Below are 24,819 nucleotides of genomic sequence, written 5' to 3' on the forward strand. Positions count from 1 at the left end.
CCGTACACTCCTCACTTACGAAATCGAGACGTAGGTATTGGCGGCAAAGTTCAAAGTTCTTTAACCTTTAGTAGTATGTTTGTAGTAGGTAGGTTTTGTGTAGTAGTCGTAATCGCCTTGTACGTAATACAGTACGGATAAGCATCGTGAAATGAAAAAGAACCGACATCCAAACTGTTGACGTATGTTATTTATTTTTTTAGGCATATTTTTCCCTATATGCTGCTCCCGTAAAAGGAGCGCAGACACTTCCACCTGTATATTGAATGAATTTCAATATTCATCTACCAATAACATCTCTTTTACGCTTAAATAAGGACAAAATATACCTACTCATTAAAAAATATTGGTACCAGTGTCGAGAGGAACTGCGACAGTAGGTACAGACTAAGAGTTGATATGCCAAAGGACGGAAGAATCAACCTACAAACGTCACATTGACAGTCGAATTACATATAAAATGAAAGTCAAATAAAAGCTTTATAAGCATTTATTAAATCTTAAAAAAATCTATATCTATTTCTAATATAGTAGTACATTACTAAAAGGAATAAGTAAACCAGAATTTTATTACTTCACATTTCTTTTTTTTTAAAAGACACAGAACATTCAATATTATTTACAGTACTCTTATGTCATTTGAAATGTACATTTACTTGATTAAAATCATATTTTCTTATATAAGAGTCTCGACAACCCGTCAAAATCCATTTTCCGTTAAAAGCAATGTCTCTTATTCCATCACAATCAGAGCCCGTCAGCTGAACTCTTACAGATGAGTGAACTTCTTGTAAAGACAGTACAGCACAATTACCATCTTGCCTACCTACTGCAAATAATTGATTTGAGAGACTTCCTATACTTAGTACTGGGCTGGCTGATTCATGCAATTCCTTTATGATTGACCCATCTTGTAGATTCATAAATATAATCTGTGGAATGTGAAATATTCTTTTTGCAATTGTAATGTATAACATAATACAAGAAAACAGTTTCACACTTTTCCCCCAATATTAAGACACTTTTAAGAAGTGTAGAATGTACATTGAAGGGCAGAACTTAACGCCGTGTTTTGTTATATTAGCAATATTTGCAAGTGTCTGGCCATTATTATGTCCAACAATAACAATCCGATTTAAAATAATTGCTCAATGGGTGTTGAGTGGCTGAATACAAATTGAAGTTTTTCCCCAGAGAGAAAGGAAATTAAAATTATTTAAATATAATTATTCCCCCAAGTGGTAATAAAATCTACAACCACCATGTTACAGTAAGATATTCAACTTAGCAATATTTATATAAATACCTTGCCATCACTGCACCCGACAATAACAGTCTGATCTATAATGGTGCAGGCATTAACTGCAGAGCTTAAATGTTTCTTAAATATTTCCTCTCTCTTTGCAACATGTGCACATATCACTGAGCCATTTTCACAGCCAACGACTAAAAGTTTGTTTCCAGTTGCTATCTGAAAAAGAAACACAAAATTATATACTATTTTAGTTCATATAACAAAAAAAGTTTGTTTCAAAGTAACCCACAAAATAAACAAGCTTGTTTTTGACAAATCTTACAATAATTTTATTTGATAACTTGGAACACAATGATCAAAGAACTATATCATACCTTAATTTTATTTAGAAAAAATAATAGTTACCAAAAACAAAGGAAAACTGACCTCTCTTTCATTTTGTACTTCTACCTCATCATTTGTACTAGAAATAGAACAACAGTTTATAGCTCCTAGGGCATTAATAACATTATCTAAGCATTTAGATTTACCAACATCCCATAACTTCACTAAGCCATCTCTGTAACAGTATCAAAATTTTAATTATTCTTTAGTTTTTACATCATATGCCACTCATAGCAAAGGCAGAGGGAACGCTAAAGGAGTGTTAAGACACTACATTTCCTGCTTTCCGGCCAATTATCAAAACATTATGTCTTATTACCATGTACATAAGTCATTTCTCCAAGTGGAAATCAAATTGACAATCATAGTGAAAGTTAAAGATCTTACTATGATAATTATCACATTTACAATCAGATGCTACACTGCACCAAGATTGCTCCATGTAATTTGCATTATATTCTTTATATTTTATTTCTTTATATTCTTTAATTTTGTATGTTCTGTTTTAAGCTAAACATATCTGAAAAAGTACAGTTTATTTTCACTTACTTGCTAACTGAAATTACATTTCTGCCTTTCTCTATAATACATACATCTGTAATGGACATGGTATGACCTTTCAAAGTCACTGGATTTATTCCAGATTCAGCTGACCAAATTCTGCAGGAGCCATCAGCTCCAGCAGAAATCACAACAACACCAGAAGGAAAGAACCTGCATTTGTAAACAGGACCCCCATGTCCTTTTAAATCTAAGAGTTCTTCATCTGCAAATCAAAATCAAAACATTACATAGTTTGTATATATAGTATATCTAAAGCTATCTTTATTCAGATCAACTTCCTTCCTTTTAGTATTATAAAGTAAAATAATCAGTTATTTTGCTGTTAACTTTTAAAAATTCTATACAACTGTGACTCTCTATGACTCTAATTTGTCTTCTTACTACATACTTGTTCTTGTATCCCAAACAAGTAGTTTGTCTGCTTCACATGAAGAGATTGCCAATGCATTTTCAGCAGTTGAAACTGATAATATTGCTTTTTTATGTACATTATGTGATTTTGTTGCAGCAACAAAAGCTACTTTTACGTCCGATTTAACATGTTTGACTATTAAGTTTAAGCTAGACAATGAAATAAATTGATAATTCTTCGAGACATCAATTTTTATTTTTCCATCAGCCTTGTTTATAGACGTTTTGATTTTATCGTGAACACTATTTGCATTTAAATACTTAGATGATATCCAAATTTCTTCATTAGGCAATCTGAAACGGAAGCCGGCTACAGTGATTAACTTATTACTCAAAATCCAAACAAATGAAAACATATATTGATTGAAATTATTTTAAGTTTACCTAACAGCATCATTCCAATCAGATTGAATACTTATAACAGGTAAATTTGTCATTGTATCTGTTTCCAAAATATATTTATTGCAGCAAAACGAAATATTTTTGTCTTAAATTTACGCACCTCTAGATTTTTCGTAAAGAGATTTTAAGTTTCTGAAATAATATGTATAAAAAAATAGCTAATTAGAATACATTTTGTTATTATAAGAAATGTTATAAAATATTCAGCAATGCTAATACAATAACAACACCCTCAAAAAGTAAACATGAAAATTACAATTTGTAAAATGACAGTCATTTTAGATTAGAAAAACACAGATTAAGGATGTCTATTTAATATCGATATTTTGAACTGTGCTATATTTTTTTTATCAACAATCATGAAGATATTATTCAACAGCTTAGGTAAGATATGTGTATAGTGTTACGATTGGCTTTTTATTAATTAATTATATTACAATGACTTTACTGGGTATTTTTTATGTATATAATAGATAATACATTTCAAAAAATATATTTTTTTGTATCATTACCATTTTCATCATATCATCCACTTACAAAAGGTTTCATTATTATTAAATATTCAAACAAAAATATTAACGCTATCGTTATGTGTGTGTAATTTTTTGTAAACTAAATCTTAAAGAATCGATTTTTTTATTCCTAAAATGATTTCCTGTACGATATATTATAGTACCGTATGCCTCAATATCTAAAATACCCAGCCCGATCCGAGGCCGGTCGAACAGTTCCGAGGTCCGAGTTCCGCAAAAGACACACTTGCCACCGTCGATATCCTCTCAAGCAGCCACGTAGTGCTTGCATTTTCTTAAGGACTGAGTACCCTCATTTCTACTCCTTACGCCTTCCTTCTTTCGGTGTAGCTGTAAAAGCCAATAGAGCTAACAACATTAACCTCATGATCGAAATAAAACTCAATATCTCAGCCCGATCGATGGCCGCACGCTTAAGTTCGAGTCCCGTTCGAGGCCATTGCAGACGTTGACATCCTCTTAAAAAGCCACGTAGTACTTGCTCATGGATAGAGTACCTCTTGTCTTCCCAACCGGTATCGCTATAAATCTCAATAGGGCTAACAGATTTAACCTCAAGTTCGAAAAACAACCTCGGTATCTTTTAATTTATATTAACGCATATTCTTTTTTAATCTGTGAATTTGACTTTGATTAGTTAGTGACAATACATATTATATATGACATAGTGAGAGTGACAGACGAGACAAGTATAAAGTGGGCGAATTTCTGTTTTGCTTTTGTCTACTTCCGCTTGAGAAGTTTTTAAAAATAAATAATTTAAGTAAATGCTATGATTAAAAAGTTATGACATATTATAATTTATGCGATTGTAAAAATGCATTTTTCTATTCCTGATTTGCAACAATTTCGTGACGATAATGGAATCACTTACACAGTAAGTTTCTTTATTTTCTTTAATTTTTTTAATGTTTATCATCACCTTTTTGTTATATTTTCAAACCAGTGCATTTCTATACTTATATACTTTTGCAATTTTTCTTTTAAAGGGATATAATATTTATATAGATGGATTCTTCCACTGTACGGCTCGGTATAAACAACTACTTAGCCTTCACGAACAATTGCAAGCTCAGTACCCGCATTTTAAGTTACCACAATTTCCATCTAAGAAATTATTCTTAACAAACTCTCAATTGGAAGAGAGAAGAATTTTATTAGAAAAATATATACAATTAGGTAATGCCTTGTTATAATTTAATGTTCAATGTGTATTTTATGTAATGTTGACCTATAATAACAATTATTATTTATAGTTGGACAAAATCCTGTATTCTCTAATTCTGGCATATTGATTACATTCCTATTTTCTGCTCAACAAGAAACACATTCTGTGAGAGTGCATGTAGTGGACATAGAAATATCTTTAATGAATGGTTATAGAATACCATTATCTGTATCATCTACGGACTCTTCAAGTGCTGTACTAGATATTGCTTGTAATTATGTAAATTTATCAAAGGAGTTGATTAAATATTTTTCATTATACTTATTTAATTGGAGCTGTGCGAAAGGTGGTCAGCCATGTATGAAAAAGTTAGAGGATTATGAATCTCCATACATATCACAAAAATATGTTAGACCTGATGATAAAATTGTACTGAGAAAAAGGTATCCATATAATTATTTAAATGTAATTCTCTTAAGTTTAATTTTACAATGATTGCTAATATATATTTAATGATATTTTCAGTTACTGGGATCCCTGTTATGATTTGGATTTAATGATTGACAGAGTTTCCTTAGATTTATTATATTTACAACTGATTGAAGAAGTAGATTTGGGTTGGATAATTACTGATCAGCAATCAAAAGAAATATTGTCTTCTTACGAGGCTAAGAAACAAAAAAGAGAGGTAAGATTTTACATATATTATGCAGTGTGCTTCATAACACCAGAATCATGAAATTACTTTTGCCTTATAAAATAAGTATAGTGGACATCATAATTAATTAGTCAAGTATAATAAAGACTCTCCTCTGATGGTAAATGCAAAGGTTGTGGGTTGATTCCCACTTAGTGTAATGAATTATTTCCATTTCCTTGCTCTGTCAATAAGACATTGAGTGGAACTCAACAAGTTCTGCTTCTCGACAAGCATTGTCTCTAAAAATTGGATTTTTATCTCTAAAAGGAACAAAGTGGGAGTGAAGTATCTTAATGCTGTACTATCCCTATATAGAAAAACAGTTATTTTCTATCTATATTAAATTTTCTCAATATAGAGAGAATATGTGCCTCCAAATTATAGGTGAAAAGTTTAGGTAAAAATTATTTGCATTAAATATTTTTTATATAATTTTATATGACTTATAATATTTATATTATCTGGCAGTTCTATTTTTTAAACCCATATAAAAATACAAATGTATCAACAAAATTATGTATAATAAATTATGTATACAATTATACATGTGTCAAAAATTGTAATATATAAAAGGAAAGAAGACCCCTAAAAAAATATTTAAATTTCTTGACAAACATTTTTGTTTTATCACCAGCGTTTATAGCTTTTGCTAGTGTAACATAATAAGTGTGGGTCATCTGGCTGTTTAATCAGCAACATTATCATATTTATTACTAAAGTGATCAATGGTCTCACTCACTTAATGATTCAACTGCAAATGAGTTCATTCATTTATTAATGTAATGACACTATTTATCATACAAAGAGAATAATTTTTCATGACAGTAAAACTCATAAAATATGGGCTTCAGTGAGTATTAGTAATATATACAAGTACCAGCATTGTTAAGACAAAAATACTGTCAAATATGTAGTTCAACTAAACTGTACATTCTATATAGGTGTATAACTTTTTTGGCATTTTTTTCCCTACTGCTAATTTATTTTTATTTCCAAGCTTGGCAGCATGCAAAGTGAAATGTAACTTAAATATTATTTTTCTATAATACAATGCATAATAAAGTTAATTTATGTTAATTATTATGACTTATGTTATGCAAGAAATAATCAATATTACAATTATGCACTTATTATCTATTTAATATTATATTTAAGTATTATATATACTTTATACATATTGAAATAGTTTTATCATAAAATATATATCTATTTATGTAATGTAATAGTTATGTAAATACTCTAGTGATTACTTACATAACTATACCTATACATAATATATAGTGAAATTTTTCCTATATGATAACATCATTACTTAACTTGTCTTTTCTTTATTCATCAAAAGTAATGGATTGTTTTATTCATGGTAAGGTACAGGGTAGTAATTTTACAGTAAAAATTTTGAAATATTTATGAAACTGATTTATGGTTTTAATTACATTTTTTTTCGGCTATTCATATACCATTTTGGCCCAAATGCTCTTATGCCTCATTCTGAAAATATTCTTCTGGTGTTGAGCAAAGCAAAAGTTTCCTGAGTAAATGGAATATATGGATTCAATTCGGTGTTATTGTGTTAACACTTATTTGTATGCATTTGTAAGTGAATTTAATAGTTGTATACCTCTACAATATGTTTACATTAAATTACATTTCACTTTGCAACATTTTACTAAATAACTACACCACTCTGTTCTCTACCTATATATTTATAATTTTAAATAAACTCAATGTCATTATGTGGAACGGAGTTCCTAACACTAGGTTCTATCTGCCTACGTACCTACCTAAATACTATAGAGATATTAAATATTTTAGTATATAGAGCTAGCTCGAACGCTCCGGCACTACAGCAGTATACCAGCAGGAGAGGCCGTCACCGATGCATCTAATATCGAGGAAAATGGGGCGAGTGCACGCGTGCGAGTGTCGCTAGCCTCTAAGGAACTTACTTTAGCTAGTGCCTCCCATCCCAATAATGAACAAAGGTACAAAGTTACTAGGATGAGGTGCTGGCGGATCACTACTTTACATAATGTAAGTTTTGTTTTGTTTTGTTTAGTAGATATTATTTGTAACGTGGGTTCGATTCCTGATTAGGGGAATTAAATTATTTACTACATGTAAATAATCGCTATGATAACAAGATAAAGCGCGGTGGAGTTTCGCTACACACGTCTTTAAACTCGGCGGAAAATGGGGAACGAAACATCTTGATTAAAACGGAGTGTCTAATCATTAGGTTACTTCTGTCTACCCTACTCTGTGCGGGATACAGCATAAAATTAAAAAAATATATATTACAGAACAAACATAACTTAAGTATAGGGGCTGAGTTGCGGTGTGTCGCTGAGTTTTAGATAGATAGATAGACAGATAAAATTCTTTATTGCATACACGAGTTTTATCATATTGTTGATGGATATTTGATTACTACTGAATAGATAAATTATTAAATTGTAAAGTATCTGAAATATTAAATAACTATTTATGAGTCGTTATAATATTATTATACAAAACAATAGATTAAGTTTTAATTACCTGTTTAATCATTTTAAAAATTAAATAATAGGTGAAAAGGAAAAAAAACACAGGAAAGAAAAATATTATTTCCCCGCATTGTAAGATATGAAACGGCGTTAAGTTCCGTCGCAAATTTTGTATACGTGTATGTGTAAATAATGCTTCACTTTTATTCATAAAGATATATTGTTATTTTTTTGCAGCTAGAACGAACTCAAGCAAACAGCCATGATTCTCTCCTCGACGAGCCAAGTAAAAACTTTGAGTTGTCATTTGAATATCTCATTAGCAAAGATAATTTGGTGTGGGTGACGCTGCGGACAGAACATGCAATATTCATAAGTGTATGCTTGCAGGTATGTATCGATGACGCATACTCACAGAGATATATAGCTTAAAGATGACGTAATATATGCACGACTCATTTGAAGCTGTTGATATGGATAACTGTTGTTATTTTTTATTCCCCGACGAAAACAGAGAAGTGTTAGGTATAAATTTGTCTGTGACATCATAGCCCCTTAATCGATAGTATTCTCCAATGATGACTGATTATCCACTTATTTCTTCTTATTCTACTTAGCAGCGAGAGCGCTTGGACTTGGTTTCCAAAGAGGCGCGGGTTCATATCCCGCTACGTTATTTTTTTTTCTTTAATAAGAATAGAGATGACAAAGTTTAGTTTATTATTTAACACTTATTTAATTATTTTCATATCAACTAGTCTATAGTCGACGAATTAATGCGTCAAAAGAACGGCGAGGGTCCTTCGTCGCCGCGCTGCAAACGCGCAAGTCTAACTTATCTTAGAAGAGACGGTTCAACTCATCTCATAACGCCATCTTCGTCGAGTGATACTCTCAGTTCTGTTAGTGTAAGTATAAGAAGTAAATAAAATATAAACTTTGTTACCATTTACAATTTTAGAAATACACGTTAAGTAAATATATGTAGGTTAACTATAAAGTCAGTACAATTTTACTGGATGTCACTGTTACTGTACTAAAGAGCTTATGTTACAGCAATAACGGCACCAGTCTGTTCACGCTTTGCAACTGTAAACGCGACGCTCGTGGGTTCTATTCCCACTTCAGGAGGAATTAAATATTTAATATTTTCAATGCTCATTCAAGCGTTGTGTTCCGCCATTCAATAGAGTGTCTAAGTGCCTAATGAGAACAGAGTGTTTTATCACTAGTTTCCCTCTGCCCACTCTTTTATGTGGTGTGACATGAGAGAAGCTACAAAATCTTTACGCTACAGAGATAGCTTCGAGTCAAGTCACTCTTTTCTCCACATTACTTGTTGAGTGACTCAATCCTCTGCTGTTTCTTGCCAGAATGAGTAAATGAGAATAATTCATTCTCAGTATCGGGATCGAAGCCACAATACTTGTACTCACTGCCCTACTGCACCAACAAATAGACACTCTGTCCTTTACTTTTCGCCAAATATTCGAGATATTGCATGTTGAATGGATGAACTCAAAACCGCGATTTGTCTCCTTACCAGAACGAGATAATGAAAGTAATTAGAGGATAAACACATGGAATGTTTATTGAATATCATGGAGAATATCTGCCAGTTAATGTAATAATTAAATTATACCATTGATATTATAAAGAGCAACTGTTGAGTTTCTTGCCGGCTCTTCTCAGCAGATCTGCCTTCCGAACCGGTGGGAGCTTTTTTATCTCTATGTTCATTCGATTCAAAAGTGCTTATATTAGTCAATTTGTAAAAAGAATATTTTGAATTTGAATTAATTTCCTAGAGGAGAAATCGACGCTGTGCCGCTGTGGGACGACAACTCTATCCTATTAAATTGTTTATAAATACACACGCTATGAATTTCAGAATGGAGATTCGTCGGGTAGTTCAAGAGAAATATTTTCCGTTCAGAAGCTAACTGAGAAATTTGCATCGGTAGCATTTAAATCTGGCAAGGATTGTGTAGAGAACAACGCGTTTGAAGCTATTGGGGACGAAGAATTGTAATACACCCAAAGATACATCGTCGGATAAATAGAAAAATGGCATAATAATATTTTTTTTAATCAAGACGAGTTTATTTTAATAGTTCTCTTTTATGGATTAAAAACACTATAAAATAACGCGCCCAATGATGCAAGTGTTGTTTCCGATTTTTTTATTTAACCGCAGTTTTGATTGCAGAAAATATGTCTGTTACTTGCAAAACGCCAACGTCACACATTAATTTTTAGGGTTCCGTACCTCGACAGGGAAAAACGAAACATTTAGGCATAGGATGACTTTGTTGTCGGTCCATTGAAATCCTTTTTCTCAGGAAGGCGTCCAGATATCAAGCTTGAAATATCAAATACTCATAATAAAAATATTTTTAATAATTTTAAAGTTACTACCCCTTTCCTCATGATCAATCCTGAAATTGGTACGAAACCCTCGGTATACGAGTCCGACTGGCATTTGATCGGTTTTTTTAAAGAATATCGTCGCTTTAAAAGAGTCCGGTATATTTTTTTATTAATAAATGCAATTCATTGAGACACGAAAAATATTCTTTATACTTTACTTTTATTTTTGGCTTTAGAATAACATATTAAGAAATATGACCTACATAATTTGGCATAATATTTGTGTATTTCTAAGGAAATTGATTCCTTAATAAAAGGCCCTTAAATAATCTTTAAAATAAATATACCATCCTAAATTTATAAATATCTTTTAGCTGTTATTATATGCTAATATTTATTTTACTGAAAAAAGAAAAACAAAATTTGTTTTGTTATTATCTTTTTTAGCCACTTTTCTATTTAACCGACGACATGATATCAATGTAATTTACAGAATTGTCTCAATTTTACTCGAATTTCATTACTATACGTAATATTTTTTTATTTTGATTTATTTTTCGCATGGTAAGACTTATTTGTGTATTAAATGGTAAACCTTTTAAGTATAAAATTGCAGTAGATTTTAGATTTAGCATTTTGTCGCTAAGATCCAAATATATCACTTTTTTTATTCAAACATGCAAGCCATACACTTGCCATATTATTGTTTTCATTTTTCTATTATCTAAAATTGTATTGTCTATCATCCAATTGTAAATAAATTTGTCATCTTTTAAATTTATAAAAAGTTACATTTTTGTAGCCAAAATATGTTTAAGAAAAAGAAATAATGAATACATAGTATTATTAAAAGTAATAAATCGACGAAGCAAATTCAAATTAATAATTATTGAAAAACGGAATAATTAATTGTAATTAGTGGGGAACAGAGTGTCCTAACACTAGGTTGTAGGGTTAAGCATGAAGCTGTTTTTTTTAAAACAATATATAGTTTTTTATTATTTGTTGCCGTAATTGGTAACTTGCAGGTTGTAAGGTATTTGAATGTATATATTTTACAGTCAATCTATGCATTCAATTTAACAACAAATTCTAAAATATGGAAATAACTCAACTTTTGTTGCTTTAGCTTGGTTTTCATATAATAATATGAGTATTATTGTATGAAAACCAAATACATATACAATACATAGATAATACATACACAATACATACAATACATAGTGAGCTATGTAGCCTTACTTCTACTTTAAAAAATGACAAAATTAAGTCATTAAATAAAAAAAAAGACTTGGTAAACGCTGATGCTTGTCTAGAACATAATTTCCTCAAATGTCAATGAACTTCGAAAGTAGCAGCAATATTATTAATATTTTTTCCTATTAATATTAGATAAAAAGTTATGTTGATTTTGCTTCAGTCTCACAACAATGCCACAAAATCATACTTCCCAGACTTTATATCAAGTTTACTCAGTATTTGAAGTATATTGTATGTTTTAAAAAAAATCTATTTTTTCTTAAACTAAAGATAGACTGGCTCAAACAAATAAAAAGTATTTATTGTATTAACGTTTTTTTTTAAATAAGTTATTCTACTATACAAGGCATTTTATTTTATAATTGTATTCTTCTGTATGTATTTTTTTTATTTACTATAAATGTTGATCTAAATTGTTTAAGTATTTACTTTACTCAAGAATTTATTGAGTTTGATTAAAAGTATGTAAAGTAAAGTATATTAAAAATAGTACATGCACTTTCTTTAAATTATATAGTCTTTTTATTTCTTATTGGAAATATATATATATATTATGAATACATTTATTATATTCATATTAGTTTTAAAAATTTTGTTACTGGGACCATTTTACATATGGTTATTGATTGATGTTGTTCAATTTAACCATTTGTTTGCCCATAAGGCTGTAAATTATGTCTGCCATATTTTTTATTAACAATTGTTGAAAAAAGTTCTTCTAAATAAACTGTTTTTCAATCAGCATTTTCTACTTTAATTAATAAATCCTGTGTTTTACTGCTAGCTTTATTTAAATTAAAATATTAACATAATACAGTGAAAGATTAATGATCTTTTTCCCAGTTTTCACGCTCCAACCTTTCCTTCTTAACTTGTTCTACAATTGGTGAGAGATACAGCTTATCTTCTTCATATTTAGTCCACTCTTCTTTAGGTAGAATGATTTTCTGGAGAGAAAGTTGCATGGCACGGACTAATCTGAAGTTACGTTCATCTATTACATGGTCAGGAAGTCTGCGTAGAGCTTCTTGTACATCAGCATCTTCATACAAACAGTCATCACGTTGAAGACCTAACAAAAAACAATTGTAGTTATTTATTTACACATTTATATATTCATTGTTTTCCCACTTTAATTAACTATGAATTTAAGTATATCGACATAGGAGCAAAATGTGTCGCAAATTATAGTTAGACATACCATATTTATTAAATCCAGATAGGTTATATGCCCATTTTCTGAGGTTACCTGAAAATCAATCAAGTTACATAATAAGATAAGTGCTACAGAAAAGTTTTAATATTTGCTCTTTAAGAGTAACTTACTGCGGAGAACAGCAGTAGTTCTTAAGGCCATTTTGCTTAGTTAATTTAGTGTTCCGATATACAACTGTTTAAGATCCTATTTCAATTAGAATTAAACAAAAATAGGCTTAAACCTTACTCCCGATTTGCCAAATGACAATTGAGTATTGACAAATTGACATAAGTTTAATACAGATATATAAAAAATATATAATAAAGTTTCTACACAGATAAGTAAGGATTTTTCCAGGGCTTGTTAACGTTACCAATTCACATTTAAATTAACGTTAATTACCGTATAGAATTACATGTAGATACCTAAGTATCGGTATAATTTGGTAGCGATACTTGGTAACTTAACGGAATAATAACATTATAATAAGGTTAATTATGCGTTAAATCTTAACGTTAAATTTAGTGTTACTTCGAAAGTAGCGATAAAAGTAGCGGTATAAATCATCCTTTTATTTTGTTACTTTTATGCGACGTTGCCGTTAAATTTTATTTCGCTACCATTGCTCATTTTGTTGAAAACAAAGGTGGGGCGTACGTATTATGGGCTATACTATATATGGGCTATATAAGACAAAAAAGTGTAATTCTACTATAAATATTTTTTCATAAAATTAATTTACGTTAATATTGAAAATAGTAACCGAATTATAGTTTAATGCGGCTTAACTAAAATAGAAAATTAGTTTCATGGCGCAGTGGCACAAGGGTGTGACTGTAACGCGACGGTTGTGGATTCGATCCCCACTCGAGGAAGTGAAATGTTTATATTTTCATTTTTCCGCTCTGGTGTCGAGGCAAAGCGCGGCGTTGAGTTTTGCCACTCAAATACGCAATCCCTCCAGAATTCGCCAGAAAGTGGGGAACGGATTGTATTAACACTAGGTTCCCTCTGCCTACCCTGCTATGTGCGGGATACAACGTGAAGCTAAAAAAAAGAAACAAAGAAAGTTCAATAAAATACTTTTTATATTGATAATAATTTTATTAAAATTACCCATTTAAGTTTTAAAAAATTAAATGCTTAACGATTGTAAAACCAACGATATTTGAAAGAAAATATGAAAAGTAATTAATTCTAGATTGAGACTACTTTTTCGAAAAACTTTAAGAGATAACTATGCTCAATGCTGGTCAAATGTGAGTAAATGCGTTCTGTGATGCTGGTAACTTTAAATTGTCAACATCTACAACTACAACTATCGCTATGCTAAGTCGAGTATGTGAGGTGTAAAATGTAAATACTAGTTGTTTTTAGTTTTTAGGTTATAAAATATAGATAAGTAGTCTAGTTATAAATTAAAAATAATTATTTGTAAATAGTTGTCTTATTAGGTAGACATACATGTTCTAATTGTAAACAATGCTATCAGCAGTCTAGAAATTTGTATTATAGATCATAAAATGTACACACGTTTTAATCACGATGTGATGAGAGATAAATCTCAACTTGGCGACGAGTGATAATGGTATGTTGCTCGTGCCTGCTTCGTGTCCCTTATCATTTTATTTGCTCGTCTTCGAGTGAACTTCGAATGCCCTCGCTCTTAGTTCCTTGGCCCGCTTATCACCATCCGCATGAATATAATGAGACGACGAAAGACAATTGTTTCAGAACTTGTTACGCGTTGGTACACGATTGTACGTCTTAATAAAAGTATTGTTTTGTCAGTGAAATAATTATTTTATAAATATAATTGGTTCTAATTACTTAGCTTGTGTCCATTAACTTGTTTAGTATCTTTTTTTGTTAATCTTGCAACCAAGAAGAGGAATGCCAAGTGACTGTCGCGATTGTTTAGGAATTCGTTATCGAATTAACATCTTGCACCAAACCTGGAAGTGGCTGCACCAGACAATAGCCCTTCATGAATATCTAATCTCTCTGTCCTCTGCTGATACTGATGCTTGTTGCACAAAGTACTAGTGTTTTTGAACTTTAAAATTAAGTGTTTTTTGTGACTTTTTAAGAACAATTATTCGAAGAAATTTTGAATCAAGGCATTGATCTGCCAAGCCAATATAAAAAAAATAAGTGTTGTTTGCAAATATATATCATAAAATGGCGCAGACAATAATGCGGAAGATTGCTTTAAGCAACATGTTTGTAATGGTTGGATTAACAAGGAGGACAAGTTCACGAAGTTTAAGTACAGCTAAAAATCTTATTGAGAAGAATGCTAAAAAGGACTTGCCGATTGAGGAAGACATTACAAAATCTGTATTCATGTCACAGTCAACAGATATTTATACCAATTTGGCATTAGAGGATTGGATGTACCGTAACATGGACTTCAGTAACCATCATGTAATGATGGTTTGGAGAAATGAGCCATGTGTAGTAATTGGTAGACACCAAAATCCCTGGCTTGAGGCAAATGTACCATTTTTAGGAGAAAGAGAAATAGCACTTGCACGCAGAAACAGTGGAGGTGGCACTGTGTATCATGACAGAGGCAACTTAAACATTACTTTCTTCACACCAAGAGAAAGATATAATAGAAAGTACAACTTAGAACTAATTACAAGAGGATTATATAGAGGTTTTGGAATAAAATCTTTTATTAATGAACGTGATGATATTATTGTGCGGGATAAATATAAGGTATGTATTATAAGCCTATACAGCCACACTATATTTAAAAGTTTATTACTTATTATAATATAAGTTTTAAATTTATATAAATGTAATAAAGATGACATATTTAAATTTTTATTGATATATATATTTTTTTCATTAATTTATCAGGTATCTGGAACAGCAGCAAAATTAGGACGCTTGTCTGCTTATCATCACTGCACACTTCTAGTCAATGCCAATAAGGCAGATCTCAGTAAAGCTCTTGCCAAGAGAGAGGTGAGTTAGAAAACTACGAAATTATGCTTTATTTCCATATAATACTCATAATTTGCCCTTTTTACATAAGTAGGCTGATATTGTTTAGGTACAATTAATTAATTAATAATTTAAAAAATTCAAAAGACTTGCATTTATAACAAACTTCATTATTTAAACAAAGTTGTTGATCATGTAGTTAATTGAATTGTGAATTATTAATCAAGTCAAAGATCATGAAATTGCATATGACTCACATTATTGTCTTTCAACATATTGTATTTAACAAAATGCACATTATACATTGTTACACACAGAGTACTTACTTGTAATATTAAACAATTATAATTAATATAAAATGCATTTAGCATCTGTCACTAATAATTATCATAGTTTTTACCTAACCTTATGATGAACTAACATTAACCTGACCTTTCCTTCCATTCATTTATGTTAAGAACAATTTAATTCTATATAGCATGGCATACAGACAAAGGCGACGGTATCCACCCCTTCGCCTGTTGTGAACCTGGCAGACCTGGACAACAAGGTTACTGTGGAAAGTTTACAAACAGCTGTTGGCTATGAGTATCTCAGGACAGCTGCTTTGCATTTAGAAGATGGTGGCAAAAGACAGATCTCAAAACAAAGAGGTTTTCAATTCATAAACCCCACTGAGCAATGGTTCCCAGGTGTGTATAAGTACATTATTTGTTCAAGTTATATTTTAATAACATTATGTACTAAATTTATAACTTACTATAGCACTGTTAAATATTTTGTTTGAAGGGTATCTCTATCCACTCAATACACCTCCAGAATTCGGCGGAAAGTTGGGAATTGAATGTCTTAGCACAAAGTTCCCACTACCTACCCTGCTGTGTGCGGGACACAGTGTGAAGCTGATTTATTTTTAAGATTTATGCTTTCTCTACTTGCTCATTTTAAAATAAAAATTTATATTGATTTTTTTCAATAAAATACTATATTTAATTTTCTTTGTTATTAAATTGAAATAGGAGTTGACATGTCCTACATTTATATAAAAATTGTAGACAAGCTGTTTTTTAATAAAACAAATCAACAATCGAAATATTTCAATTTAATTATTACTAAAAATATTAATTATGTTTAAGTAAAATTATATATTTTTCTATACCTCCAACAGGTCTCTCAGAAATAAAGAATGAATTAGTGACTTGGGACTGGTCTTTTGGTCGCACTCCATTATTCACTGTAAGCCGAAGCTTCCCAGTGCCGGCGGAGCTATTAGCTCCTTCCAAAATCTATTCAGCCACTCAAGAACTTGTTATAAACATGTCAGTGGAGAAGGGCCTAATTGAAGATGTCACACTAAATATCCCTCCAGGTTTAGTTGAATCCGGATTTCATGGAGAAGCTTCTGTTATAACTCATTTAAAAGGAAAGAGGTTTACATCGGAAGCGCTTACAGCGCTTGAGGACGCATTGCTCACACGTCACTCCAGTGGGGACGACAGAAAGTTAGACGAAAAAGAACAATTTGTTACTAAATGTTTTGAGCAAGTCGTTAATACTGTCTAGTCTGTTTATCGAACGATAATGAATGATTATTATAACGTAAGACATATTTTTGTAAACAATTAAATTATATGATATAAATATTTTGTATAAATAAGTGATAATCTAGGACATTTATTGAAATATTGTTAGTTTATTGGTATAATAATAAAAATGGTGCTAAATGTTAGATAAAGCATAAGTATTATGTGGCTCTTTTTGGTTACATCTTGTTCAATTTTATCTACTAAAGTATTTATTGTTAATATTACTGGTACAAAGTTTAACATTACACACTTATGCTTTTTATGATTATAATAATCTTAATATTACTTTTGGATTTTTTTTGCGTTTTCTAACTGTTACTACATTTTTATTTAAATACTAACAGGCAGTTAACAAGTTATTTTATGAGTATACTTTGTTCGTGTTTTTTTAATTTAATCCTTTATATAATTTTCTGACACTTCCTTTATTGTTGTACAGATTCATCTGCATTGTATGTTGAGAAACAAATAAAAATACTATCAACAACGATTAATGAAAAACATAAACATTATTTAGCTTTTTAATTACCATATTTTAATTATCTGTACAACATGACGTGTGTGTCTATTTCCCGCGATTTGGACGGTGCGCCGAACGCTACAAGAATGCATCATATCATTTGTTTTAATTAAATTTTAATTTCGTTACCGAATTAATTTATCCATATCTATAATTTTACTAATTAAACATATTACGTAGCATATTTTTTGTAACGCTTTTATGCTTAAAACTTATTTAGAATTTTAGACCATTTCATAATTCACACTCGTTTAGTTTCCTATCTACCCTGAACGGGTCATTTCCGTATGAAATGGGCATAAGGCACACTTAGATTAATGTAAATTTTTGTGTTAGCTTTTTATGATTAGGTATTTTGAAGCTTGTAATCCATTTATAATTTTGACATTAGACTAAATATTGTTAAACGTAAGATGAAGTAACGAACTTTCCCTCAATGTATTTTATGAAAATGTGAAATAAATATGATTTATAATATAATTTATTCTTTTTTTTTTTCAAACGTCTCCCATTAATTTGTTTGAATGTAATATTGTGTACTTAAAGTCAAGAGAAATGATAATAGATGTGTTCAATTAAAATTAGCCTTACATAACAAACGTTAGTTGATCGACGCTTCAAGGGGAAGGCTACATCTATCCACACAATGTGCATTGATTACGAAGAATCACCTAATCATTGCACCATGTAAAGTAACAAATCAAGGCAACTCGTGATGTCACACAAGTATAGGATTAATAAAAATATGCGCGTTTGTCCTCGCACAATAAAAACTTGCTTGGAGCTTGCTCTTCCTCTCGCTTTCTGTATAGCCGGGTGGTGGTCGTTGGCCGCCGTCAGAACAGCCAGTCTGCGTTCGTTCTCAGTGCGTGCGCACCGTCCGCCATATTGTATAATTGCAAGTTGCTATGACAACCGCGTATATGAAATAAGCGCGGGAGTTTTTTAAATAATAGTGGTGTGATTTTATATATTCAAGCTTTTGTTGCTCTTGTAAGTATAAAGGATATCTTTATCTTTTAAATAATTATTTTAAATATAATATTTTTTTCGTATTATATTCTGAAGATATTATATTTCATAAAGTTCAAATTATAAAAAGCTATTACTATTCGAAGGATAGTTTGAGATATCAAAGAACGGCAATTTTATTGCTTATGAAAGTAATATCTGTAATGACATAAGAGATGAATTAATTATTATTTTTTAGGTACTTCTGCATGGAAACCAGAAATCTACGTTTCTTATTAGTATTTATTTCGACAACAAAAATATATACATTAAATAATTATAGGAACGCGAACGCGTTGAAGTCTTTTGTGTGGTGCGTGGTGCTTCCGAAATTTATTTTAAAATATAGGTGCAATGAGTACCAGAAATAAAAACTATTTGAACACCACAATTTTCTTGTACATATATAAATTTTATTTTCTTTCACTTAATCTTATATATATATAGAATATATACTTATTCTTGAATATCTTACATTTACAATTTTTTTTATACACCAAAATTGTTCCTAAATATAGCCACAATTCAATCAAAAATTATGTGCGAACAAGTTCAATTTTAAATGTATATTTTTAAGTTTAAGTAATAAGTGTTCCCTTTATGTTACCGATATATTTTTAATCTGTCTTGAAGTAAAAAAAGCTTTCATTAATTAGAATGATTTACAATATGAAATTTAATGAATATGTAAAGATAAAAAAAGAGGTTATTTATCATTTCATTTGTGTAACGTACTGAGTGGCGTAAGCCAACACCTAAATTATTATCTCATTGTCGAGGCCCCCGGAAAATAACATAATCCCATGAAAACTATAAATGAGACAAACAGAGCCAAGTTATTAAATAATAATTAATACTTATTTTATAATTTGTTTTATAATTATATTATTGTTTATTTTATAAACTCTGAAGCCTTTTTGCGCTATAAATATTGATGTGAATAATTTATTACGACTAAAATATTTTCAATTGAATTGTTCCGCCTAGAAATCACATGTCCGGTGCATACCATATCTAATTATCAAATCACGCTACCTACCTGAAGAAATATCGACTGTTTCGTATTATATTACGTTTCAGCCACGCTTGTCTGAACCCACTTACCTAAAATAATCGTCGATAGGAACGATTATTCCTCTCGCTGAAGCGTTTATGTAATTTTTTTTATTAATATTTCAATTTTATCTTGCTTACGTTATTTTTTATACTTTACATATTAATAACACTCTAAAAAGGTAGTTTAATATTAAATTTCAAATATTTACCGATTTATAAGTTCAAAACACGGTCGTTCGTAACGTATTATTTATATTTTTTATTTGAATTCTTTTAGTTTCGCTTAAATTCAATATTTCTATTCATGTCGAAGAACAACAATGTTTTATACAATAAAAGCAGGAAGCTCATGATGTAAAGGTTATATAAATATTTTATCTTGGTAAATCTTGTTACACCGGCGTAGTTGCTTGCAATATGTATTTACTTTAGTCTTCTTTTGTACTGTTGTTGAATAAAAAGTATGAGGCTAAATCAAGCGTGTTATATAAGGTTATCTTATTCAGCCAAACCTGTTCCACAGTATTAGCTATTTTATTAAAAATTACGAGGTAAAACGTTTTGTTCGTGAAGAAGTGCCTAAACAAACATTCTTGTTTTTATGGAGATGTGAATATCAAATAAATGTGATTATTATAATATACAGTTTAATATAATCTGATATGTATTTGCATGTTTTTGCATGTAATATAATACTTGCATTATTTATTTATAATCTGTATATTAGCTGTTCTATCTTCTATACATTCATAAAGCCTGAACAAAGAAATTCGTAAAGAAATCTTTAAAAAAAACATTGGAATAAATAAGAATTACCCTATTAAAGTATGCTGGTAAGTATTACATATTTTTGTTAACTTAAGAGGTTACATTACAGGGTAGATGTAGAGCTTTATTGTTTCCACCGGATGACAGATAGATCTGTACCGATAAAGGCTATGTTACAAATTAACAAAATATTATATATTTTGAAATAACATTTTAAACTATTACAAATAAATATTTAAAAAAACAACATTTCAATTTGTAAATAGTTTGTTGTTGTTTAAGCACAATTGATTGTTTCATAAAGATACACGTAATTTTTTATTTATCTAATCATATGGAATAAGGACATAACTAATAATCTATTGTATACTTAAATTCGTTCACACCGGGACAAACGAAATAAAAACATTACAACAACTTTTATATAGGTGTCAATATCATACAAGGAAATTAGGCCAGTCTGCAACAATAAATGGTAATATCCGCTTGGCATTCATAACATCATAAAATGAATCATTTCAAAAATACAACCGATATTAACAAAAAGTTATATATAATAAAAAGTTCGATGTTTTATTAAAATCAAAGAATTTTGTTAAAGTTTCTATCAATCTCCGATATTTGCTGTCTGATCGATTGCATTGGGTGTTGAGTGGCGTAACTCAACGCCGAATTTTGTTTTATTAGAACGAGGGCTGGGGAAATGTATGTTCATTTCCCGAATGGAGGTTGGAACCACAAAACTTGCCAGAGGCTATTCCAATGCGCCACGATGGTTTCAATAAAATAATTACATTTTTATGTACGATGCATGCAAATATGTATTGTGATAATTATTAAAAATTTTCTAAATTTGCTAATTTTCCATATAACTGCGTCGATTAACTAGATCCTGCATTGAATTTCAATCATTTGTTTGTAACGTTATATTTTTATTTCATATAATTATTTAATATTTAAATTTTTGTGTTTATGAAACATTTATTTTATTTATTTTTCCTTTGATGATTTGCAGTAGGGTCACTAGTTGGGTTCCATTTAAATTTTACAGAGAGAAGATTTCATTGGTTGAAGAATGGACTATTATAGATCTCAATTACCGTGTGTCATTTTCGTAAATGAATGATAAAGTTATTTTATTCTAAAAAGCATAGGTAAAATTTCAGTTTCTATTTATTAACTATAACTACATTTTTGACCAGGAAAGATTGAAAAATTAAGTACGTTGTACATTCGATGCACCTCTTTTATTGATCGACACAGCTATTTGATAAATGTTATGGCAAATCTATTCTATTATTGTTTACGATATTTTTTTGGCAGAAACTAATAAACAATATTCGTTAATAAAATAAGTCAGCTATATATGTGCATAAGCTAAGAGTTTTTTTATTAACATGTACATGTTAAAAAAAGAAATTTGTGTCTATTTAAAAATGTTTTCGACACCTTTTTAAATAGACATACACGTAGAGTTCTTATATTTATAAAAATATAATTTTAAATATTTAAGTTTGTAAATAATTCTTAAAATCAACGTGCCTACAGCTCAAGCATTGTAACTTCATATGGAGTTAGTAATAAATTTATCAGAATTATCGTAACTCGCTGAAACTTTTGCTAGCACACCTGTCTTCAATAGTATTCAATTGCGTCATGTGGCGAAAATGTCAACCTTACGATGGAATGAACAAATCCTTTGACTGGTCCTAAATTACGCCTAAATTTCAAACTCTTCTCGAAAATCGTAGGAATTACATTACAGTACATGTATATTTTTTAATCAGGATGTATCCTACGCATAGTAGGGCAAATGGAACCTGGAAACCTCGTGATAAGACACTCTGTTCCCCATTAAAACAATTCCGTTCGCCACTTCCCGTCAAATTCTTAAGGCATTGCGGGTATTGGCATTAAGATCCCAGCTAAAAATACCAAAGCAAAGAAATGAAAACATAAAATATTTTATTTTCCCGAGGGGGAATCGAACCCTCATCCGTCGCGTTTACAGTCTCACGCTCGTGACCATGCATCACGCCTTTACTTACCCACATAAATTTATAAATCTATGAATTATTAACTACATATCAGTTATATGACTGAAGTATGTATGTTAAATTATTAACATGAATGTATAGAGAATAAAGTGAGAGTAGAGAATATAATGTTTAATTTTTTTCAGGTAAGACGAGTCAAAACCATTAAAATGGAGAAACAAAAAATAGTTTTTACGGTAAGAGATAGTTTTAAGTTTTTTGAGATTAATGAAATTATATATTTTTCATGAATTAAAAAGGGAAAATCACAATTAATGACTAGTACTAGTAGAGTAAGTAGTACTAGGTGAGCTATGATAAAAACTTTGTGTTAATAGTTACAAATCGATTTAGGCTGGTTATGTCGCGTGGGTGACGGCTGGCGGCCCGTGGTGCGAGGTGCGCGGCGCCAGCCCCCGGGTCGCATTGAACCATTGACACGAATTCGACATTATCGCACGGCCACATTTGTCATCGAAATACTTACTGTCGGTATATGATCGATCGAATTCTCAATAACTAAACTTACGAGTGATAAGAAAATAAAAAAAATATTTGGACAGGACCACCTTGACAGACTTGGGAACGTAATATCATATATACACTTTAAATGGTAAGGCCTCGCAAAATTTGGCCATATCCTAAAAATATTAAAACTTATAACCCAAATAACTACAAACTTCTAGGCATAGTCATGATAGTGGAATGTAGAACCGTCTGCACATATTATAATTTATGGACTCTTCGATCCTTATGTATATCTAGTATACTTAGGACCTAATAAAGTTAATAAATTCTTATGTATGTTTCTACTGACATCTTTTTGTTATTAAACCTTAATTATATTTTGAAAACGTATCAGTATACTAAAAACATGACATACATAGGTCATAAGATAAATACAATAATGAACGTAAAAATGGTGCTCTTGCGATTGGAAACATTGCGTATTTTCTTTTTATATTTTATTATTATTTGAAGTTGGCATTTATTATTCGACTGATTGATTGGAGCTATAAAAAAGTATTAATAGTAGGTACTTTTCTTTAATAATATTTAATATAAAAAAAAATCACGCTTATTAATCGTTGTATTATGTTTATGTTATGCACACTTTTACTTTATCAAATAAATAAAATACATACTATACCTACATATCAAGTTTGTAAAGCGACAATAGTAAATATGTCATGTTTTTATATTTATTTTATTACATTTTATTAAATAGAGAGAGTATTTTTTAATCAAATAACACTTGCTATTCTTATAAATTACGTTAGAAAATTAAATCATTCATCAAAATGAAATAAATCCTCGGCAAACGTTGTAAACTAAGCAAATGTATATTTATATTATTAAAAAGCAGCTTCTTTTCGTAGGTTAGGTATGTTAGGTTCACGGAACCTAACTTTTATTATTCAACATAAAACTATATACAGTTAATTATATTTTCGTTACAGCCATAAATATTAAAGATATTGTAATAATAATTGTTCAAATATTAATATTTATAAATAATTTAATTAATACATGATTTAAATAGGAAATAACGTGTTTTTTTTATTTGCTCGGTATTAGTTGCTTTGAATACGAGTCAAAGATCACTAGTAATTACCCATACATAATAATGTTACAGTTTATCGAGGTATTTCTTAATATTACTATAAATATTCATTGTGGTTACCTTTGAACATAACATATATTAAACAAAAATTGCACAAGCTTGTGTTGTTTGCCGCAATACTTTTCAGCAAACTGCTACTGAGGTCGCGCTGATTAGCGGTATAGCGGTATGTTAGTACAATCTCAAATAATAAATCACCTTTTACTCAATAATGAGGATGATTTCGTTATATTATTTTTAATTCAATTATTGATTTTTTTATAACAATTTTTTTTAATTTATATAATATAGTGAGTTTGATGAGATGAGGAAATTTTCTATTAGTTCACTTGTCGTTCTTTTTTTGTTATTTAATGTCATCCATCTTGTGTAAAGAGAAAGTATTATGTATATTTCAAAATATTTTAGTTTATTCCTAAGAATGTTGAAATTTATGTAGTATTTAGGTTCTCTATGTGTGCCCACGCCAACCCTGAAAATTGCAGTTGACAACGTGAAGAAGAAAAGTAAAAAGTAGAGATAAACTATCTTG

At 30.1% G+C, this 24,819-nt stretch overlaps 6 protein-coding genes across 9 annotated transcripts in view; 4 read left to right on the plus strand and 2 right to left on the minus strand.

Annotated features, from left to right (window-relative positions):
• Positions 1–474: 474 nt before the first annotated feature.
• Positions 475–3,289, minus strand: LOC146535530 (proteasomal ATPase-associated factor 1-like). Of its 2 annotated transcripts, XM_085191605.1 has the most exons (7): positions 3,273–3,289; positions 2,999–3,148; positions 2,592–2,908; positions 2,189–2,405; positions 1,682–1,814; positions 1,307–1,471; positions 475–932 (listed from the first exon to the last, which is right to left on the minus strand). In XM_085191605.1, exons 2-7 carry the CDS (start codon positions 3,049–3,051, stop codon positions 636–638), a joined length of 1,182 nt encoding a protein of 393 aa, XP_085047731.1. In that variant the 5' UTR covers positions 3,052–3,148; positions 3,273–3,289; the 3' UTR covers positions 475–635. The 2 variants fall into 2 exon arrangements, with proteins under 2 accessions (XP_085047731.1, XP_085047730.1); XM_085191604.1 differs by lacking the exon at positions 3,273–3,289 and having other exon boundaries at positions 2,999–3,266.
• A 923-nt stretch (positions 3,290–4,212) lies between these two features.
• Snx17 (sorting nexin 17) lies at positions 4,213–12,277 on the plus strand. Its single transcript, XM_085191439.1, has 8 exons — positions 4,213–4,426; positions 4,539–4,728; positions 4,806–5,160; positions 5,243–5,405; positions 7,233–7,451; positions 8,141–8,293; positions 8,662–8,811; positions 9,795–12,277. The coding sequence occupies exons 1-8, from the start codon at positions 4,367–4,369 to the stop codon at positions 9,933–9,935; spliced, it is 1,431 nt and encodes a 476-aa protein (XP_085047565.1). The 5' UTR covers positions 4,213–4,366; the 3' UTR covers positions 9,936–12,277.
• A 26-nt stretch (positions 12,278–12,303) lies between these two features.
• On the minus strand, positions 12,304–13,016 carry LOC146535532 (cytochrome b-c1 complex subunit 7-like). Its single transcript, XM_085191441.1, has 3 exons — positions 12,860–13,016; positions 12,735–12,782; positions 12,304–12,605 (listed from the first exon to the last, which is right to left on the minus strand). The coding sequence occupies exons 1-3, from the start codon at positions 12,888–12,890 to the stop codon at positions 12,358–12,360; spliced, it is 327 nt and encodes a 108-aa protein (XP_085047567.1). The 5' UTR covers positions 12,891–13,016; the 3' UTR covers positions 12,304–12,357.
• A 967-nt stretch (positions 13,017–13,983) lies between these two features.
• On the plus strand, positions 13,984–18,272 carry Lipt1 (Lipoyltransferase 1). Of its 3 annotated transcripts, none has more exons than XM_085190906.1 (5): positions 13,984–14,087; positions 14,822–15,455; positions 15,600–15,707; positions 16,165–16,378; positions 16,855–18,272. In XM_085190906.1, exons 2-5 carry the CDS (start codon positions 14,913–14,915, stop codon positions 17,247–17,249), a joined length of 1,260 nt encoding a protein of 419 aa, XP_085047032.1. In that variant the 5' UTR covers positions 13,984–14,087; positions 14,822–14,912; the 3' UTR covers positions 17,250–18,272. The 3 variants fall into 3 exon arrangements, with proteins under 3 accessions (XP_085047032.1, XP_085047033.1, XP_085047031.1); XM_085190907.1 differs by having other exon boundaries at positions 14,068–14,319; positions 16,177–16,378; XM_085190905.1 differs by lacking the exon at positions 13,984–14,087 and adding an exon at positions 14,094–14,319.
• On the plus strand, positions 14,319–14,827 carry LOC146535534 (uncharacterized). The gene has a single exon (XM_085190909.1). The coding sequence runs from the start codon at positions 14,625–14,627 to the stop codon at positions 14,775–14,777; it is 153 nt and encodes a 50-aa protein (XP_085047035.1). The 5' UTR covers positions 14,319–14,624; the 3' UTR covers positions 14,778–14,827.
• A 337-nt stretch (positions 18,273–18,609) lies between the features above and the next one.
• LOC146535535 (uncharacterized) overlaps positions 18,610–24,819 on the plus strand; it is a 55,575-nt gene continuing 49,365 nt past the window's right edge. The window contains exons 1-2 of the mRNA XM_085190903.1: positions 18,610–18,785; positions 22,810–22,860. Coding sequence (XP_085047029.1) covers positions 22,834–22,860 — 27 coding nt within the window. The 5' untranslated portion in view covers positions 18,610–18,785; positions 22,810–22,833. The remainder of the gene's footprint in view (positions 18,786–22,809; positions 22,861–24,819) is intronic.

The sequence above is a fragment of the Heliconius melpomene genome, chromosome 10, assembly GCF_056956725.1.
Source record: "Heliconius melpomene rosina isolate 202511_hmr_F chromosome 10, ASM5695672v1, whole genome shotgun sequence".
NCBI classification, from domain to species: domain Eukaryota; kingdom Metazoa; phylum Arthropoda; class Insecta; order Lepidoptera; family Nymphalidae; genus Heliconius; species Heliconius melpomene.

Bases quoted from the DNA above. Each gene is read 5' to 3' on its own strand.
- LOC146535530 (XM_085191605.1), bottom strand. From the start codon at position 3,051: ATGACAAATTTACCTGTTATAAGTATTCAATCTGATTGGAATGATGCT. The intron at 2,909-2,998 runs GTAAACTTAAAA...CTTCCGTTTCAG, and splicing joins GATTGGAATGATGCTGTTAG to ATTGCCTAATGAAGAAATTT. The intron at 1,472-1,681 runs GTCAGTTTTCCT...TTTCTTTTTCAG, and splicing joins AAGTACAAAATGAAAGAGAG to ATAGCAACTGGAAACAAACT.
- Lipt1 (XM_085190906.1), top strand. From the start codon at position 14,913: ATGGCGCAGACAATAATGCGGAAGATTGCTTTAAGCAACATGTTTGTA. The intron at 15,708-16,164 runs GTGAGTTAGAAA...AATTCTATATAG, and splicing joins AAGCTCTTGCCAAGAGAGAG to CATGGCATACAGACAAAGGC. The intron at 16,379-16,854 runs GTGTGTATAAGT...TACCTCCAACAG, and splicing joins CACTGAGCAATGGTTCCCAG to GTCTCTCAGAAATAAAGAAT.
- LOC146535534 (XM_085190909.1), top strand. From the start codon at position 14,625: ATGCCAAGTGACTGTCGCGATTGTTTAGGAATTCGTTATCGAATTAAC.
- LOC146535532 (XM_085191441.1), bottom strand. From the start codon at position 12,890: ATGGCCTTAAGAACTACTGCTGTTCTCCGCA. The intron at 12,783-12,859 runs GTAAGTTACTCT...ATTGATTTTCAG, and splicing joins AACTACTGCTGTTCTCCGCA to GTAACCTCAGAAAATGGGCA. The intron at 12,606-12,734 runs GTATGTCTAACT...GTTTTTTGTTAG, and splicing joins ATCTGGATTTAATAAATATG to GTCTTCAACGTGATGACTGT.
- Snx17 (XM_085191439.1), top strand. From the start codon at position 4,367: ATGCATTTTTCTATTCCTGATTTGCAACAATTTCGTGACGATAATGGA. The intron at 5,161-5,242 runs GTATCCATATAA...TGATATTTTCAG, and splicing joins AAAATTGTACTGAGAAAAAG to TTACTGGGATCCCTGTTATG. The intron at 8,294-8,661 runs GTATGTATCGAT...CATATCAACTAG, and splicing joins TCATAAGTGTATGCTTGCAG to TCTATAGTCGACGAATTAAT.